This window comes from Ciconia boyciana, chromosome 14 (genome assembly GCF_034638445.1).
Source record: "Ciconia boyciana chromosome 14, ASM3463844v1, whole genome shotgun sequence".
Taxonomy (NCBI): Eukaryota; Metazoa; Chordata; class Aves; order Ciconiiformes; family Ciconiidae; genus Ciconia; species Ciconia boyciana.
The window spans coordinates 10,701,873-10,721,800 of record NC_132947.1 but is presented as its reverse complement, the minus strand read 5'-3'; the positions used below and the strand labels follow the sequence as shown (position 1 = coordinate 10,721,800).

Here is a 19,928-nt window from a genome sequence, read left to right as displayed (position 1 = left end):
TAAGCTGGCACTGACGACAAGGTGAAGGACATTGCCACAGTTAAGGTGTTAAGCTTAGCCGAACTACAACTGCTTGCTTTCAGTCGGGGTACAATGCCCTACCTGGCCAAGCTGTTCACAAGCTGTTTGATACTCAGCTCGCTGACAGAGGTCTTTCACACGCTGGTATTTGGGTAGAAAGTTTTCTTCTTGGGCATCTACCTTCTCATTCTCCCTCTTATGCAATAGTTTACTGGAAAAGAAAAAAAAAAGAAAAAGATTTATTTTTGCATTAATATTAATTTCAAGATATAATATTGGAATTAATCCAATATTTATTTAATATATTAAATATATTAATTTTCAATTTCGTATTCAATATATTAAATTAATCCAATATACAGTTTGCTGAAAAGGCTCAGAGGAGTAGGTTATCTGCCAAGTCCACAGCATCACTGGTGGCCAAAACTTAACAGTCCAGTAGAAACTAGCACTTATCATCATCTCCGATAACACACAAGTTATTCACATCATGCTCTCAGGAAGCATACAAAAACATACAAAACCAAGACAGTGTGTTTCATGTCTGATTGGCAGGCAGTAACAACAGTCGATACAAAGAGACCGTATCCTCCTCACTCTACAGGGCTGCACTTTGCAAACCCTTCATGCCCCATGTTACGTATTAAGGCGCAGAGGCATAGAGGGAACGGCCAGCAGATGAATACGCAGAGAGGAAAGGTTATTCATACTCCCATGATACAAGCAGGAGGGTCGGGGGGGGCAGCAGCTGAAAGAAAAATGGGATGCCTTTCCATCTCTCAATCCAAGTAAAACTCCCCTTCCCCCACCCCAACAGCACATTTATGCAGGCTGTAGGCAAAGGCCATACATTCCCTCCTATCACACAATCACTGCCATTAGGCATACTGCAGCCGTGTCCCTGCTGGCACAGCTAAATGGCTTTAGGTCTGTGGTAGAGTGCTGCTTTGGCTTTAGCTATTCAGTATCCTTCTATTTAAAAAGACTGGGCTTTGTGATTAACACTTTCCTTACCCTCTTTCCACTAGGAACGAGTCTCTCCACACCTTCATCTTTTTCTTTAAATGGAACCTAGGAGGAAATGAGGAGAGGAAGAAGCAATTCTCACAAAACCAGTAATCAAGTCATGCCCCAGTTTTCTCTCCCACCCCCAATTCCGATGAGAAACATTACATATAACTGCACAAGGGGACATCAGCTTTATGAAGCAGGCATATATGCCTCTCCAGTGCAAATCATGAACAAACATAGGACAGATTTGTTCTCACAGGGACAAAATCCACAACAGATTCACACAGTACAACTATTTCAACACAGGGGATTAACTGAATTGTCCTTGATCACAAAGGATCGCAAATTAAATCAGGATTTCCTGACTCAAGTTTGGGCTCAACCTGCACACTACCCCCACAGTATCCTATTCTAAAGCAGCTGCTCCTTTCTCCCTCTCCCTCCACCCAACTACTTGTAAAGCAAATCTCCTTATTCCCTTTTCCTGCTGATTTCTCTAGCAAGCATCCAGTCTAATTATTTTCCTCACTCTTTTTCCAATGAAAGTATTGATGGAAGGTCTCAAATAATAATGGTGCAATTCTGAGTGCTAGCCTGTCTTTATATTACAGTCTGATACATAACCAACCCTTTCAACTCAATTATTCTAAAATTTATTCAATATGAAATGCTTTGCTACAAATGATGCCACAGAGACATTTAATATCTATAACTCATATAGCTAAAGACCTTCGTGTGTAGCCCTCTCACTGCTACACAGATTACATTTAGTATATCCAAATGCCATATATGCCATATAGCTAGTATATGAACCTGACAAAATTAAAATAAATAACTGAAGTCAGTCACATATCGCCAAATAGGTCTCTAGATTTGCCAGTGAATTATGTACTCATATAGATGGTAATTTTATTATTTTTTCCTTTAAATTTGCTGCATGTTGCTGAATACTTGCTCAGTCTCCTGTACAAACACATGCATGTTTACACGCATATTTCCATTTCTTACCTATTCACTGGTCTCTCAGAATCCAGAAGCTTTAGAATGGATTTACCATCCATATCAGACGGAATATCCAATCCAGCAATATCTAGAATTGTAGGTGCGAGATCAATATTCAACACAATGTGAGGATTCCTGAAAAAACATACACGAGAACCTGGTTTAAAGTCTACGCAATTACACCAAGCAACTCCAGCTCTTCCACAGAGACCAGGGATCTGAAAAGGCTTATTTTGTGACATCTGCAAAGAAGAAAAGAGGACACAATCCAATTCCTTTCCATGAAGGGAATTAAAATGTAAAATATAGGTAAATTGCATAACCTCAAGAGGGACTAATATGAAAATTTAAAACTTTAGCACAGAGCATTTTTGGGAAAGCAAAGTAGTTTATAAGGCAAAGCTAGTTAATTATTGCAAAAGAGGGTTCAAAAGTCTTTCAAAACATGAGAAAGCATTGGAAAAACTCCTTGGGTGTCTTATAGAATCAAAACATCTGCCAAATATACTGATGACTTTATTAAAAAGTAGATTTGGCAGGTAGCACATGCTTTATCTGTTTCAAAATATAGTATAGAGATAAGTACCTCAGCTGATATCACAGCAAGCATGTTCTGAAGAGAACATGAGGAGAAATATATTGCTAGACGCTACAGTAAATAACTAAAAGTTGCTGTTAATGTAGACTGTGAGACAAAAAAAGGAAAGGGATCAGGAAAGAAAAAGCAGAGAGAAAGCAGTGATGGGGGGAGGGGGGGGAAAGGAGAGAAAATAAAAGCACAGCTTTAATTGAAATAATATCAATTTTCCCAAGTGCACAGTTATCCATTCTGCAAACACTTAGAAACAGCCATGCCCTGTTACTTAGCAGAGTAGTGGCATATGCTCCTCAGCCACCACAGTTAACAGGACAATATTTGAACTTAAATTGACTTCAAATTTGGTTAAAACATTGGCATCAACTCCAGAGGAGTACAGACAGCTCCTATCCCCAAATCCCTTGAACTGCCACAGCTAAATATGAGTGAGTTCATGGATCAAAGCATCTAGTTGCACAGCCTGGCATTCAGTAGCTAAATGAATGCCCAAATTTCTAATCATGTGACTTGGTTTTACTATGGGTCTGGTTTTGCAAAAGTGTTTTCAGTTTATGTTGAACCTTACAAACTTATTTCAAATATGTCTGTGACAGTGTTGTGTAATTACTCACAATATTACATACATACATACTATTTATCAGCTGTGTACTATTTCTTTTCTTTATTTCTTTAAAAAAAAATCAAGGCACTCAATTTCTTAAAAGTGGGGGAGAAAAAAAAAGTGAGCATACTGCTATACAGACAGTCTTCTACAGCACTGAACATAAAGAATCATCATGCTATGATTTGCAGGCACAAAGGAAGGATGGGACCAGATGGGCTGCTATACATGTCAGTGCAGAATTCTAGCTCAAAATACAGGACAGAAGAAAGCTGCTAAATTCACACTAATTAATGAGACACCATTTAAAAATTACTACATTTTTGAGCGAGCGAGCAAACAGGCACTGACAAGAGCATGGATGATGAATTAAATTGATGTACCTAATTTGATTTTAATTACTAATAATTGTGGTGTAGCATATTTGGTAACAGAAATGAGAGCTTAGTAATGACTTGCTACAGTGACTGCTATTAAATCTTCGTTGGTATCAAAAGGGAGTCATGACAATTACTCTGCAGGAAAAACATAAGGTTCACGCAAAACATGGATGATTGAAGTTCTACCATTTAAAGAAAATCAGGCTGAAAGGGAGGATCAATTTATTATCTGATATATTCCCCCTCCAAGGTTTTTATCCTGTTCTTCCTATTTGTTGTACTGTGATGGGCTCTGTTCTGTTAGAGTCTGTCAGGCTGACTCCTCTGATTCTAATAGAAACATTTTTTTCACCTTCAGAAGCCACTGAAAAATAAAATTCAGTGGGAAGGTTTCACAGCTTTTACATATGTCTGGGTGTAAAGATCCTTGAACTAGAACAGATAGGAGGTGGCAGGGCTCTAGCATTGCACGTTGCAGAAAAACTAGCTCAGTCCACTTGGGCCATATTAGCATTGCCTCTCCAGTAAGACCAAAAACTGCAGTTGAAGTGAAAGAGAGCATGTTCTTAGAAGGCTAATCCAGCTCATTTGAAATTCTGTGCTGCTGCAGACAAACTTCTTTCAGCGCTCAGGTAATATGTTTAATTCCATCTGAGGAATCCCTGCCCTGCTCTTTAAAGAAGTAATATTATTTCACATGCATAACTGCTGTAAATAAATTAGACACACAGTGCAGTATCTACAGAATTTAACATTTTTGTGCCTACTAATATTGTGAATCAGTGAATTTAAACAGCAAGTGGAATCAGACTCTTTTTTTATAACTATTTGCTACTGTATTACACACTAGATCTGTTCCTCTGTGGTGAAGAAAAAAATGGCGTGTGGAAGACTTTGTGTGTGTTGATTATGCTAAAACATGCACACTGATATAAATAAAAGGCAGCAAATTACAGCACTCTGTCCAAAATCATTACTTAAGTGCAAATATTTGCTATTGAAATAATTGCTTAGAAAGCGTATTTACATAATTTCTTAGCTGATCAAAGCTACCATTTTAATTAACAGTCATATTCTGCATGCTTGCATGCATCCGACAGACAGCCCTAACCATGTAATCTCAAAGGATGAACCAAAAAGAATCTTTGTGGATGACAATATATGAACTATTATGTACATTCTTCTTCATAAACTGAAACAGGTGACTCCACTAAGTGATTTAATGTCCAGCAATAATTATCTACTGTGGGAGTGAACATTATACAATATATTTTTTACCTTGAAAATGTGGTAGTTATGCGTATTATTTGCACTCCTCAAAAGGAGGCAAATAAGTGTTTCCTAGATTGGACATACTTCAGAGTGGCTTTTTCAACTACATCCACAAAAGTGTAGTGTCTTGTGCTGCACATCTATGCAACCAAAAAGGCAATGGCATAAAACCTTGACTATGTTATACCAGCACATACTATCAGTTCTGCTATCTGACTAAACATATTTTTCTGCCAAAGATGAGCAGGAAGTCAGTCAGGATGAGAGAACTTTGCACCTCCATTCGGATGCCAGATCAATATGACTAGAGATGTGAACATAAAGGATTTTTCTGGTCACTACATACATACATACACAATAGCCAAGAACTTACAAGGATCCAGGCTCCACATTTGGACCTCGGACATAGAAAGGAACTCTGATATCAAACTCATATGGCATGGACTTTCCTTTCACCAGTCCAAACTGCCCAATATGATAACCATGGTCTGCTGTGTATATTATATACGTATTGTCCAGTTCACCTGTTTCAACCAAGGTATTGTAAATCTGAAAAAAAAAAAATCAAAACAAAATATGAAATTCATTCCACTGAGTAGTACTATATGGAGAATATTGGATATAATCTTCTGCCTATGTGTAATATACAAATAAATAACAACAGTTTTATTATGCCATGAGTTATCACAATGAACTATTCTGAATAATCCATAATCACACAATAATTTTACTAACTGAATATTGTGGCTATTACAAGGCAAACTTCTGTTTTCTGCTTTAAGGTAAACACATTAGCATGCCATATTTTCAAAAGTGTTTGGGTTCAGTATTTTGCATGAGAGCTGTCAAGATAGCACTAAATACATACAGTAACAGAGATAAAAGTTTCAAGGTGATAAGCATTTTTGAAATTTTCTCTCCACCTTTATCTTTTTCCTGCAGCAAACAATTTTAATAAAATGACAGCATTCTGAATCTCACACTTATTTAAGCAACACTCAACAATCTTGCGTTCAGACAAAAACAAGTCCTGATTATGCAGAATATTTGCAAAATCTCTTCCAGATAAGTATCACTCAGTCATACTCTCTCACTAGCTGGAGAACTAACATGGAGAATTAAGAGGAGCTTTAACTCTGTTTGTGGTTGCTTCTATGGATTTACATGAGAATCTTTATGTGAAATGTACCAACTTGAGCAACACAGATCAATTTTTATGTGACATTTTCCCTTGCAAACATATGAAGGTGGTGGGGCACCACCAAAGCGGTGCCTCAAAAAGATCCAGAACGCATCAGCACAGAAGAAAGCAAACTCTTTTGTTGGTGGTGGTTTGGAGTTTTTTATTTTTTTGGTTTGGTGGGGGGTTTTTTGGGTTTTTTTTGTTTTTTTTAATTTTGAAAGACTATTAAATGCATATAATTCAGTAGAAAAGATCAGGCTAACTTGGTGATTACAACTAAAAACCAACCCAACTGATTTTGCCTGCAGTGAATCACTGAAAGTGAAACCATTTTATGAAACAGAAAATCAAAATAGTGTAGTAAAATAGCCGATCTCCCCTAATGCCAGTATCTGATCCATCTAAACAGGTTCATTAATATGAAGCAGAGATTGTACTTGCCTGAATCAGTAATTATAAGACATTACTAACAAGTTGATGCAATGCCATCCCGATAATCTCATCTTTGTCTTACAGGACTCCTCTTATTTTGCGTTCTACCTTTTTTGAATAAGAATGCCAAGAGATAAGCAGTAAATTGCAACACCTTTAAATCTGCCTTCTTACAACTCGAAACCCATTCTTTTTCAGGCTAGCTTTTAGCCAATTCAGACATTTCCGTTCAAGACACCCAGCTTGCAATGAGATTTCATTGTTACATAATGCAGACTTAATTTTTTTTTTTTAAAAAATCTACCTATATATTTATTTACTTCTAACATAACATCCTGGGCCTGGTTTACCATGGGATTGTTCCAGTTACAACTCCTGTAGCATCACTTTTTGTTGTTGTTGTTCTTCTCTCAGAAACTCAGTATTACAGGAACAAAATAGGCCCATAGGTAGTTATTTCCCACACGTTGTAGGATGACTTTTCACTATCAGATGATATATTTTTAGGATTTATGACATACATTTTTTCAGGCGATCCCTTCCTCTTCCCCTTAATCATTAGTGGCTTTGTGGCAACAAATCAGCTCACTTACACCATGCAATTCACAGTACCTGTCTTTAGGAGATGAGGATCCTTATGCATTGAATAGGGAGACAAAATCCTCAGAGGTGAAAGGATTACACACTATTAAAAAACTGATGCAGTCCTCCTCCTCCTTCCTTCCCCCTTATCTTCATATACAGCACACCTTAGAGCTTAACTCAAGAAACAAGCACCTGCTTAGCCAAAAAAAAGTGACTACTAATCTTACCATCTCCATAGAGTCATCCACAGACATGAGTGTTTGAAGGCGCTTTCTCTGTAGCATGTTAGTGAACTCCATGTGTATAGGTTTCATGGGACCTGTATACCTCATTATCCAGTGCTTGTCTGGGTTTGGGGCATAGTTATAACTGGGAGTGCTAAGGAACAGAGAGAAAACCAGAATGTTTTAGCAGCGTAGAAAAAAGCCATAGTAATGTATACCAGTAATTTCTATTTGATCAACACTATAGGACTAACTATCTGAGGTGCACAAGAAAATATTAGATTTACATTTGAAAAGTCTTATACTTTTATGTTCTACATGAAAGATGGGAGAATTAAAACAACTCTCTGGGGAATAAAATCTATTAAAAGAGTAAATATACATTGTTTTTGCAGTGTCTTCAAACTAACATGGATACATTTCAAGGCCAAGAGACTAGCCTCAGAAGTCTAACTCCACAAGTGTGATCTGGATGAAGCATGCACTATAGAGTTCCTACTCATGTAATTGCTTTGCTTTCACTCTGCCCACATTAGCACCAAATATTATGGCTTGTGCAAGCTGTTTAACAATAGCTTTAGAACTTGCTGAAAAGGTTCTACCATGTTCTTTAACAGCTTTTTTGAATTCAACATGACTGGCTACTTGAATACTTTCACACTCATGTACCTAGAGGAGCACAGGCACCCTACCTGGTGGTATCAAACTGCATGTGAGTTCATGGCAAGCAGAAGTGGATACATAGCTGGATTTTAAAGACCTGCCAAGAAAAGCAGGGGTGAGGGGAAATAGGACTGTATTTTGTAGATGCTTTCCAGCCACCAACTCCTTTGTGATCATCAGAAACTTTAAAGTCCCTGCAAAATCCCAAGAGCTGGATTCAATGTCCTCCTGGAATCTCACAGCCCCTCCAAGTTCTCATGATCCTGTGACATCATTAAAGTGATGAGGAGAAATATCACTGATTGTCCATAATTTCATGTTGTTGGCAGTTTCAGAGACTGCTTTTCTTGCATAATATATTGCTCTAGGTTAGCTAGATCTAAACAAAAGATTTTGTATATGATTACCATAATGTTGACTCTCTGCATCACCAGCTCACTAGAAAGCTATATTATAGCTTACATTTGCAATAAATATTATTTTTTCCTACTATATCTATTCCTAAAAAGTTTGTTATTACTTAAGATTGAGAACCACCTTTGTCAATTTCTTCATATCTTGGCTCAAACACATCACCTGCAGAGTGTAAAATATTAAAAATTACTTTTCCTAAGTCATTTGTTGAGGCTTCCTTTTTTCATTCAAAGCAAAAAACTCAGTCTACGCAAATGTGCAGGCCAAGAGGGTGACACAGTAACACAGGAAAAAATAGCAGATATTCAGTTATTTTATTCTTCCCAACACACGATTTCCTGATAAATTCAGCTCCTATTTGGCAAATATCTACTGTTGTTTTTGTGTATGCAACAGAGCAGCAGGGTAAGTTGTTAAGATAAACAATAGTAATATAAGTTGAAACTTCTCGAAATACTGTGTATCTAATGTATCTTTGAATATGACAGGTAGTCTTAAGAGTTTTAATATAAATATGAAATTAATAATCTGTCAGTGAAATGTTTTATGCCGAAAGCCTCTGTTAGATGCTCTCTGAAAAATGTGCGTAGGCAGCAAATGGAGGCTTCTTCATATAGGGAGGAAAGGGCTGGTGTTTATTCTCTCTGTATTGTTAATAGCCTCTTGAATTTCAGAATGTTATTGTGGCTGAAATAATGACATTGCTCCTTTGAAAATGCTGACAGTTATGGAAACTGTTGCTATGTGATGCCCTGAATGAATCAAAAATGCTTGGCAAACTCCTTTTCAGCTTACTTTGTGATTTCCTGGCTGATTTGAAACCTCCCGCTGTTTAATCCAACCAAAGCCCGTGATTTTCTTTGATTACTACAAATGTAACCCTCTTACACTTAACAGATTGTCTGTCTTATGGGAAAAATACACAAAAATAACATTCTTAGAAGTTGGTTAAGATAACCTCTTCAAATGTACTCAGAAGGTAAGTCCTAGTCTGCATTTGACCTTGGAAAAGATGGGTGGTAAAATGTACCCTCTACAGAAATAACACTGCTCTGATCACTGTTAAACTGCCCAGCTGTTGCACCCTCTGCAGCTATCAGTATAGGTAGAAAAAAAGGAAAACCAGCCATGTAGCTGAGGGATTTGCTATGTGAATGCTGGTTGATGTGAATAGTTTTCAAACAAGAAAAGACTGCAGATGCACACGAAAAGGAGCTCTGTAGAACGAGATGGAGAGAGACTGCAGTACAGGGTGGAATGGTCATACCAGCTAGTATACGTAATAATAGAAGCAAGAGAACAACAGCGTAAATTAGCAACAGAAGTACATACCAGAGTTCCCAAGCAAAGAAGTACTCTGATTGTCAGTCTATGCTAAAATCCATACCACTAACCTTTAGCTATTATTAGCAAAGCTACACAATGCAGTATGTACGTCAACCAGTGTAAGCATTACAGTCACACCTTCACTTTGCTTTGTGAATATAGCGCAAGAATCCGCTTGCAGACTTTGTCAGCGCTGCCACAAGAAGAGGTACAGAGACATGCCACATGGTGTACTGCCTTCTGATTCTGGGACTAGGCAAAGACTGTTCAATTTTAGGGCAATTCATAAGAAGTGTTCTACCTGTGTTCTGATTCTTCCCTACCACATCCACATGACAAAAAACCAGTGAGAACCGCCTACCCCCTTTATCATGGACAGATTTATCTGTCACTGAGAGATTCCCTGGAATGCGGGAACACGGGAAAAAATGGAAAGTAGAGAACTAATTTGTACATACAGTGAGGGAATGATGCACGTTCTGCATTTTTACATTGAATCTTAAACCCAGGGCAATGAAAACCCTTACAGATTATTATTATTATGTAGTGCCGGGAAAATTGTTTAGAATAAGATTGGCAGTTTCTTTGCACAAGATGTACATAAAATCCTATTTTATGTTCATATCCAAAAGAAAAACACAGTTCCATCTACTAAGATAATTTGTTTCTTTACAAACAAAACTTGTTTCCACAAAGTGACACTCCCTGTATAATTGTTATCACTGTAAGGAAAGTCACCTACAATTAAAAATAGTTCTGTGTAACCATAATTAGGAAGATAAATCTAGTTTGTGTGAAAAATAAAATTTAAACTATGAGCAAAAGAAAAATAGATGTAGTTTATATTTTTCATTGCTGGCCTTCCTCAAATCCTTCTATTTTTTTCATTCGACTAGCATAATTAAATTGCTACAGAATGTTGCTTGATAAATGATTATCATCTCTGAGATACAAATGCCTTCCAAAGGAACTTCTAGTCAGACTGAGGTCAATACTGGGTATAAGCTATGAGAAGCTGCTCGTTTGGCATTTCTGTAATTTTAATTTCAAAGAAAATAAATGAGCATAAGACGGCAAACAAACACGAAATACTGCATTGCTATAGATCTAGGACACAGAGTTTCTTTGGTAGCACAACACAAAATAATTAAATATAGAATTCTAAGTTATGCAATACCTAGACAATAGAACAAAGGAAGCTTTTTCTCTCAGACTCTATTTAAAATAAAGTGAAAAAGCTTAAATGGATTTCACTGGACTTTGGACTAGTCCTGAGCAGCTTCAGCTGCCAATTGATTATTATTTCCATCAGTTGCCAGTTCCTTCACAAATCCAAATAAAACAGAATTTCCCTTTAAAAAAAAAAAAGGGCATGTAGGAAGAAAGTTATAAATGTTGAACATCAATGAAGGCATGAAGCCAGTAACTAGAAAAATATTGGAATGTTTTCAATTGTGCCAAAAGGTGATTTGGGAGAACCATTCATTTTATCAGCATGCGAGGAGATGCCTGTAATGGAGCTTTGCAGTGCTGTACCCATAAAATGTCTCTGTGCTATAAACAAGAACCATCTCATCATGGAGCTTATGAACATGTTAACTCAGGAACAGGGTGATACTGCTTCTGGGACCCGTTCAAGACATTGTACTGGGTCATGTACAGACATACCCGCTCATTCAGAAACAGCTTGTCTAATTTGGTGCTGCAGGCCTGTATTTCCTTTCTTTCCATATATGAAACAGGAGTAATAAGTATTCCATACTATGTGATTTTTGGTAATACCCATAAAATAATATAGTTTATACATAAGGACCGGGAGATAGAGTTTCTTCCCCTGAAGAGATTACAGCCCAAGAACCAGATTTTGATCCCCCTGCTCAAAATGAAACAGTCCTTTACTTCCCAAATAGGTTGTAACAATGTCCAATGAATTCAACATGAATCTTTCCATTTAACTCAGTGAGCTACAATTCTGAGTTCTAGGTTCAGTAGCCATTCTCAATTACTTGTACTAGTCTGAAGAGGTAAAAAAAAAAAAAAAATATCTCAAAACTCTTCTTACATATTTGTGTTAAACTTATGCCAAGAGTATTATAAAGCAAACATTGTTCCTCCAGAGGTACCCAGGACTTCTATACTCCTGAACCTGGAAATGAAAGGGTTTTATTTTTCCTTACATGTGTTGTGAGGCATTAGGAAAGAGATGTGAGTACTGAGGAGCTGAATCTTCAGGGCCGTGAGGAGCGGCATGGCTTATAACCATCAGTACAGGCCTGTGAGGATACATCTTCTTTGAGATTCTGAAGAAGGTAATACTGTCATTGGTAATCAGATCAGTTAGATAATCCTGCAAGTAGAAGTAAAAGTATAATGAGATACTTGAAAAATAATTTCAAGTTGGGAGGTGAGATGGGAAGGGGAGGTCTGAGGTCTCATAAGAAAGAGGAAAAAAGAAGCTACTTCACTCAGAATGGGAGGAGGAGGGAGTAAGTTACAGATGTTAAAACTTCAAAAACTACACCCAAATCATTCGTTCTTCACTGCCTAGAAATATGAAAAGCAACAGCTTCCTCTCAGAAATATATGATATTAAAGAAGATCAAATAGGACTCTCTCTTCCCAGAGTGTGTAATTACATTATGAAGATCACAATACTAAATACAATGACCAGGTATTAATAAAAAATTAGAAAATTACAGGTCAATTTCCTTGCTTTTTGGTGTCCATATCTTCAAGGTGTATAGCTCGACCTTACATAATAAAAGTGCTTTGAAAATCCAAATGGCTTGATGTTCATTTTTCTTAACCTCCCTCTGAACCAGAAGTCACTAAAGCTAGAAGATGTTGGGATAATTGGACCAAAAATTTCATTCAATATTACAGACATAGTGACAATCTGATAGAGATACAGCTCTATCAAATAAATTGCTGAGAATTTAGAAAACTTCCTCTGGAAGATATGGACTATCTTTCTATTTTCTAAGAAGTATCATTATCATTCTTCTGATATCTGCTGGAGCTATATGGATTGAAGACAGTATTTTTAATGACAAGCCATGTTCTCTCTTAGGCTGCATCACAGGAAATGCTGCAAATATAAATATCCCTCAAACATGAGTAGGATATGAAACTGCACCTTTAAAAAACAAAATAATAACTGTCATGTCACAGCTGAATGTAAAATCAGACATAACGTTTGCCCCTGGTCAGCTGAACAAGTACAAGGTGTGGTACATATTGGATTGCATCTCCTTTTAAGTACAGCTTTCTGTCCATGGTTCAGCCACTTGCTCCTCTTTACCACGGCCAACGTCCCTGATCCAAGACGTCTGCTTATCATTCAAAGGAAGCCTTCTTCACTGACTGTATTTACCTTCCCCAGGTTATTTCCTGCATATCCCAGAACAAGGCTGGCAAAGTCTCCATTTATAATTTTACACATTGGTCCCAACATGAGGGATGTCTATTATGGAACTGCCATGATTACGACTGTTATTGATAGGATATTTCCACTCATGAAAGCAGGTGTAAATAGGCATAATTCCATCAAAGTTAACTAAAGGACCTCCATTCATAAGCATATGCAGGGGAAGGGAGACTGTACAATAAGCCAGACCAAATCAAAACTGGCTTCTGAACATGCTTTCAATACCTGAGTCCACACTCGTAGCTGAGAGAGAATACTGGAGTGCTCTCAAAAATGCACTGATGTTTATCTAAAGCGTGCCTGTTCTTTAAGCTGGTTGGTCACTTTCTTAAGTGTGCAATTCATCTTTGATTCAGCCATTACAAAAGCATAGTTTTCAAACTTCATTTTGAAGATGAAGGTTTTCATCTGGCCAAAGTGAAAATCATTCAAATTCAATGTTGCAAAACCAGTGTTTACCAGGCCAAAAGAGCAAACAGAAACATTTCCCTTAACTGATTTCTTTTTTTTTAAAAGCTCCAGACTGCAGAGGTTGTAGTACACCGTGAAAATGCATACAAAACCAAAAATTCATCTAAAAAAGGTGACAGAAACTGAAAAATAAAAATCGAAGTAGAATACGTCCTGTTAGAAAATCTGAAAGAATTTGCAAAGATTTGATTTTCAGAAGGTGAGTGCTTAGCAGTTGCTTTGGAGGACAGCATCAGTAATGTTTTTTTCTAGTTTTCCACTGGCACATAATTAACATTAACTATGTGAAGTAGATAGGGCTAAAAAATAATCTGATTATATTGTTCATCACTGATTATATTGTTCATTGCTGGAAAATTAAGTTTCCAGCAACAAAAAAGGCAGGAAAGAAAGAGAAGCAGTCTTGTATTTCAGCTTCTGTTTGTTCATTTGAACTCCAGTGTTAACATCAACAAGTGCTGTTGCTCTGCACACTATCATCTGTTTATTACCATAGCTGTGTATTATGCAAGAATATGAAGATTATAAAAACATTTATATTTTCATCAGACTTCTTTTTTTATTTATTACCAAACTCGGTAAGAAAAACTAAACCAAATGTAAACCTAAACATTTTCAAGTATTGTATACACAAAACAGAGCTGGGGATATTGCAACATCAAGTTCCTTGTTGGCTCCTTGGTACAACGGGGAACAGTGCCCTATGAAATCACTTGCCTGACTTTGTTCCACGTAAGATATGTTTCCATCATAACACTTTTGGTACATGGCTGTAAAGATTAGCTCTCTTATTCTTCATAGATCAGAAGGGAAATAAAAGACAAATAATTCTGTACATCAGTTGTCCCTTCCCCTTAGCAGCTGGTGATAGAAAAGGAAACCCTAGAAGCCTGCAAAGTTTTGTCTTTCAACACAAGTACATTCAATTAAAAATTGCAAATGGGGGAGGGGAAGGGGGAAATCACAGAGACATCAAATCTTTAAAGAAAAAACTGACTGTGAACACACTGATAATGAAACACAAATATGGAGGCAGGATTTGTGCTCAATAAGAGAAAGCGAACCGAATCCCTGTTAAGCAAATACACCTTACAAATCAGTATCACTCCAGAGTGAGTCAACTTCGTAAGTTATATGCTACTTAAACTACAGCAGTTTATGGATAAATTTATTTATCATCATACTTCAGAGACAACTCAGGCCATTTTAGGAATTCACAAAAGCTGTCTCCTTTGGAAAGGTAACACTTTTGGCCGAAATAAACATACTCCTGACTGCAAACAGATAACTGTTTGAGCTGTAACATGTGCTAGATGAGGAAAGAAATGATACTGCATTTGACAATGACTATCAAGCATTTTAGTAAGTTTGGCCAGGGTATAACATCCTTGCAAGGGTATTAGGAAACATAGGTGCCTGTAACAATGCACAGAGATATAAATTTAATAGTTAAATACTCCACTCATTCAGAATTATCATAAGATATACCAAGATATTATGAATTCTCCATCATATTATGGCTGTGAAATAAGTTCTTTAAACTAACATAAAAAGATGGGTCTAGCTGGAGGGAACTGGATTCTTATCTCATTTACGCTTGTGTAATTCCACTGGAGTCAGTTCTATACCAGGGGAATAGATGACAATCTGACTAAGCACACAATAATTAAAATACAAAGCACAGAAATAGTTATCATGCAGCATATAAATCCATTTTCACATCTTCAGCTCATAATACAGCCTCAGGTTGTTTTGTTTGTTTCCATTGCTGCTAACAATGTTTTCAGTAACATGACCCTCCCAGAATGGAAGATAACAAAAAGTCCAAACATGATGCCTATTGGGTTGCAGCTAATGTTACACGTAGCAGCTTTCAAGTACGAAAAGAATTCTTTAGTTAGACTGAAACCATAAAGCGCAGCTTTCTTGCAGTCACATCCAAATGTTAAAAAAATAGAAATAAATCAACAGGACCTACCCTGGAGTAGTCATATCCATGCTTCTCCTTCACTCCATTTCTACAGAGTGTGTAGTTGTAAAATCGAGAGTTTTTAAGTAATCCAACCCATTCTTTCCAACCAGGAGGCACATAGGAACCATTGTATTCATTAAGGTACTTTCCAAAGAAAGCTAGGGGTAGAGAATGCAGAAGCATATTAAGAAGGCATAACAGAAACGCTTCAAAGACACCACATTCAACCATATTCTTTCCTTTCTGTCTGTTCTGAGAGGAGCTTTGTTTTCTTCATTCAGATACATTTAAGGTAAGAGATAAGTTCCGAGTCATAAGTTTGCCTGTGTTTCTTTTAGAGCTCCATAATGCAGATCTTTTGATTTACAACCTGACTACACATGAGAGAAACTGGACCACAATTATTTTCTTTAGTGCCTGATACATTCAGAGTCAGACGAACAAAACAGAAAATGCTTAAAATAGTGCCAGCTGCCACATTATCTCATCCTACTCTGAATCACCCAATTTAGCTACATTTTTCATTTTGGTTACACCCACTAAGGAACTGGCAGAAGCAGTGAAGTCACTAATAGGAGGCTGGCTTGGGAGAAATTACAACAAATGAGGACCATAAATATGATGAGATTTTAAACTTGCTACATAGAAGAAATGAAGCAGCAGCCTGTGTGGCACAAGTGCAGAATGAGTACAAGGATTCTTACAGAACAGAGTAGGCATGTGAGCCATCCTCCCAGAAGAGCTATATATATGCTAGCCTTGCTCTGTAAGCCACAAGTGTACAGACAAAAAATTATTTTCCAGAAAATGGTTAAGGAAAATGAAAAGCATTAGATTTCTATGAGAAGAACACGAATTCTCTAAAGTATATGATGTACCCAATGATGCTTTGACATTATTCCAGTAAAAAATTAAATAATTTAAAGGAACATACTTTTCAGCACTAGTTTATATGTTATATAATCACTATGCAATTACAGGATAAATTATACTGGAAGACTGTATTAGTCTAGCTGGTTTTTTAAAGCTTAAAGGCAAAATTCTGCTCTTGGGTCTGCAGACTGCACTGCAATTCAGCATCTGACTTTTTGTCATCCGAGCTCAGATCTTAATTTTTTAATGGTCTGGCAATACAAGTTAGCATTACCATCACCACAGTGACTAGCACAAAGATCTTTACACTTGTTCCACTTGACATTACAAGTATTTTTAATCCAGAGGCACATAGTGCCTGCAGCACCTCATATTGATCATGTATCAGTAAACAACTGTGCTTCTCTAAGGACAACAGAATATCTGAGATTCTGATCTTGGCCTTAGATTAAAGCTCACCTCAAAGTCTAGGGGATTTGAGCACACAATTTGCAGTTCCCAGGTTCTTAAGATTTTTTTTTTTTAAGCTTGCAGCCTATAATGTCTGATACTGCACCTTCTTGTACTTATACATGCAAGGAGCAACACTGTGGAAAGAGTAGAACAGGTTTTCAGCCACTGTAAAAAAGGCCAGCCTCACTGAAGTAAATGGATTTGTATCTATTTGTAGTAAGCTGAACATCTGTCCAAAAGATAGACACAGTGAGAACAGTGAGAAACAGTGATCCAAAACAGTATGTGAGAGAGCTCCATATCATTATCTGATTGTGTTTTTCTTTTCTAAAAAAAATGGGAAACATTATATTAGCAACATAGTATAAAATAATATAGTGGAATGGAATTAAATAAGTTTACAGGGAGTATATTGTGCACTGAATGACCATAAGACCCAGCTCAAAATTCTTAGGTAGAATTCAGAAGCATATTTTGAATCATCCTCCTGAACAAATTTCAATGTATTCAATTAATGTGTAAGGTGAGTCAAGAGAAAGTGAATGTTTGAGATCTTTCGAAGTGTTTGAAAGAGATTAAAGTGCTGACAAAATTAAGATCTACATGACAGAAGATGAGGAGGGCATGTCTATTGGGGCACAATTAATAAATACATAAAGTAAGATGTTATGCTATTTTAAAGATGAGCCACTTACAAAAGGGTTAAGTGACTGATAAGCATACTGCAGAAAATAATTTGTTTCACTGTCCTAAACTACCTCATAACATCTCCTTTAACCAAAGTAAACCAGCAGCAATGAACAAAGCAAAATCTACTCCACTGTAGGTGAAAACTATCACATTACTCAGGGACTGTATTTATGCACTATATATGCTTTTTCAAATTATTCTGTTTTATGAACAACTTCTAATTTTTAAAGAATGAAAGGCAAGTCACAGTGGTTATGGGTAATTAAACAATACAGATGCACATTTTTTCTTGTCCTGGTAACAAGGAACACAGGATTGAAACACTGACCGCTGCCTACAGCAGCGGATACGTACAAGGCAGTCCAAAGCCTTTTGTCCCGCATTCAACATATGATATCCAGAGATATATTTGGCATTTCTGCTCACGGGAACCAATCCGTTCCTAAAACCTTTGGCTGAGCCAGCTGAAGAACTCAGGAAAGAGGCATTCTGTAAAGAATTACTTCATTGTTATTCTGCTGGGGCATTAAAGGAAAGTCTGGCGGAAGTTCCTTCCAGCACCTTTTGCATACCCCCGCCCTTTGTACATTCAGGATGTCTTTATAATCTTTCATGGATGTCAAAGTGCTTTAAATAATTTTCTCTGCTGTTTCCAATCTTCCATTTCACATCTTTTTCTTTTCCCCCTCCTTCTTAGCCATTTAAAGGCTTGTTATTCAAAAACTTTTAAACGTCACTCCTCTGCGGTACAAAATATTGGGTTACGATAAAGCTCTCTTGATGCTGGTGAAAGATTTTTATTTTGGATTGTAAAGATTCTCTCTAACACAATTTTTTCCCTCATCAGATTAGTTCACCACCAGACACAGCTGCTCACTAGAGTACATATGCCTTTGGTACATCCAATTTCAAACTGCTCCAAGATTTCATTAATAAACATTCTCAGAGGCTGCTGTTTGATATGCTCAGCCACGTTCCTATATCCAGTCTATAAAATGATCATTAAAAACAGCCACTTGGATGTTTTTTAACAAATGCTTAACAAATGTTAAGAATGTGATTTTCCTTTGCTTTAAATACTATACAACGTAGTTTCTCCTAAGACTACATAAAACAGGATATGCAAGAATTGAGTCCTTTGTACACTGTTACCACTTCCGCAGGGGTTCATAACCTTCTAAGGTTCTTTTCTCAGAGTCTCGCTCTTCGATGATAAGTACCTGGAAAATTCTGTAGTATAGAGTAGAATTTTTACAAGAGGTTTTGTTTTTTAAACTCTTCCTGTATGGAAAAAAATTGCACATGAAAATTTTCCCTGTGCTATCAATTAATACAAAGGTCTGCTCTGAATGTAACACAACTGCAGATATATCAAGGCCACAGCTCATGGCTTAAAAAGCACACCTAGCATATTGTCAAATGTCCTGTAAAACCACAATCCAAAGAACGGACATCAAGGTATCATTTGCCACCATTGGAAATGCTCAAGCTAGTTCTATCATCTATCTATATCATCTTCCAGATGCTACAAGTTTGTTGGGGTTTTCTTCCCTTTTTTTTTAAACACTAATTCTTTTCCTAATGCCTACCTAAAAATACTTAACACAACTAAAATGCATCTATACAAAGGATATTCACAAAACTTTGCATTAAAATGAAAACTAAGATGATTCAGGATGCATCAATAAAATAATTCAGGGGATCATTCATCCCTTTTTATTCCATATGGATTGCCCAACATTGGGAGTTGGATATAACAGACCTTTTTCAGTTCTCAAACTAGAAACAGGAATGCAGTGGAAATCAATAGATTCACCAATGTAAAATCAGATTTAGACACAGAACTTCAGTTTTTCATCCAGTTTCCTAGCTCTGATTCTGACCATAGTTGTCTGTTTAGACACAGTTCTCTTAACTACCAGCCAAGATCACTTATCCATTAGACTAAAAACGTGTTTAACAATATGATCATAACGTTTATGCTCATTTTAAATAAAGTAAGATGATTAAATCAAGAAAGGAATGTACGAGAGGAGTACTGGTAATAACTTCCTGACTGTTGGGAAGCAGCGAAAAATAAAGCTCTACTATACGTAAAACCAAGTCAGGCTATGCACTAGAAAAATATACTCCGTGAAGCAATGTTAGCGTGGCTTCAGGAAGACCTAATAACCTTTTCAGCTGTAAGGAGATTATTGAGAAGACAAAGCCAGGCTCTTCATGGTGGTGCATGGAGGGAGGACAAGAAAGAACCAGCATAGATTGAAACAAGTGAGGTTCAGCCTGGATATAAAGAAAAGCTTTTTCACAAAAAGAAGAGTCAAAGAGTG

At 36.9% G+C, this 19,928-nt stretch overlaps 1 protein-coding gene across 4 annotated transcripts in view; it reads right to left on the bottom strand.

The window, feature by feature from the left end:
- Positions 1 to 19,928, bottom strand: part of SULF2 (sulfatase 2) — a 167,197-nt gene that overhangs the window by 29,297 nt on the left and 117,972 nt on the right. For all 4 annotated transcript variants that reach the window (XM_072879386.1, XM_072879387.1, XM_072879388.1 and 1 more), the window contains 7 exons: positions 15,589 to 15,740; positions 11,890 to 12,059; positions 7,313 to 7,463; positions 5,259 to 5,434; positions 2,041 to 2,169; positions 1,036 to 1,092; positions 103 to 232 (listed from right to left, as the gene is read on the bottom strand). In XM_072879386.1, coding sequence (XP_072735487.1) covers positions 103 to 232; positions 1,036 to 1,092; positions 2,041 to 2,169; positions 5,259 to 5,434; positions 7,313 to 7,463; positions 11,890 to 12,059; positions 15,589 to 15,740 — 965 coding nt within the window. The remainder of the gene's footprint in view (positions 1 to 102; positions 233 to 1,035; positions 1,093 to 2,040; positions 2,170 to 5,258; positions 5,435 to 7,312; positions 7,464 to 11,889; positions 12,060 to 15,588; positions 15,741 to 19,928) is intronic.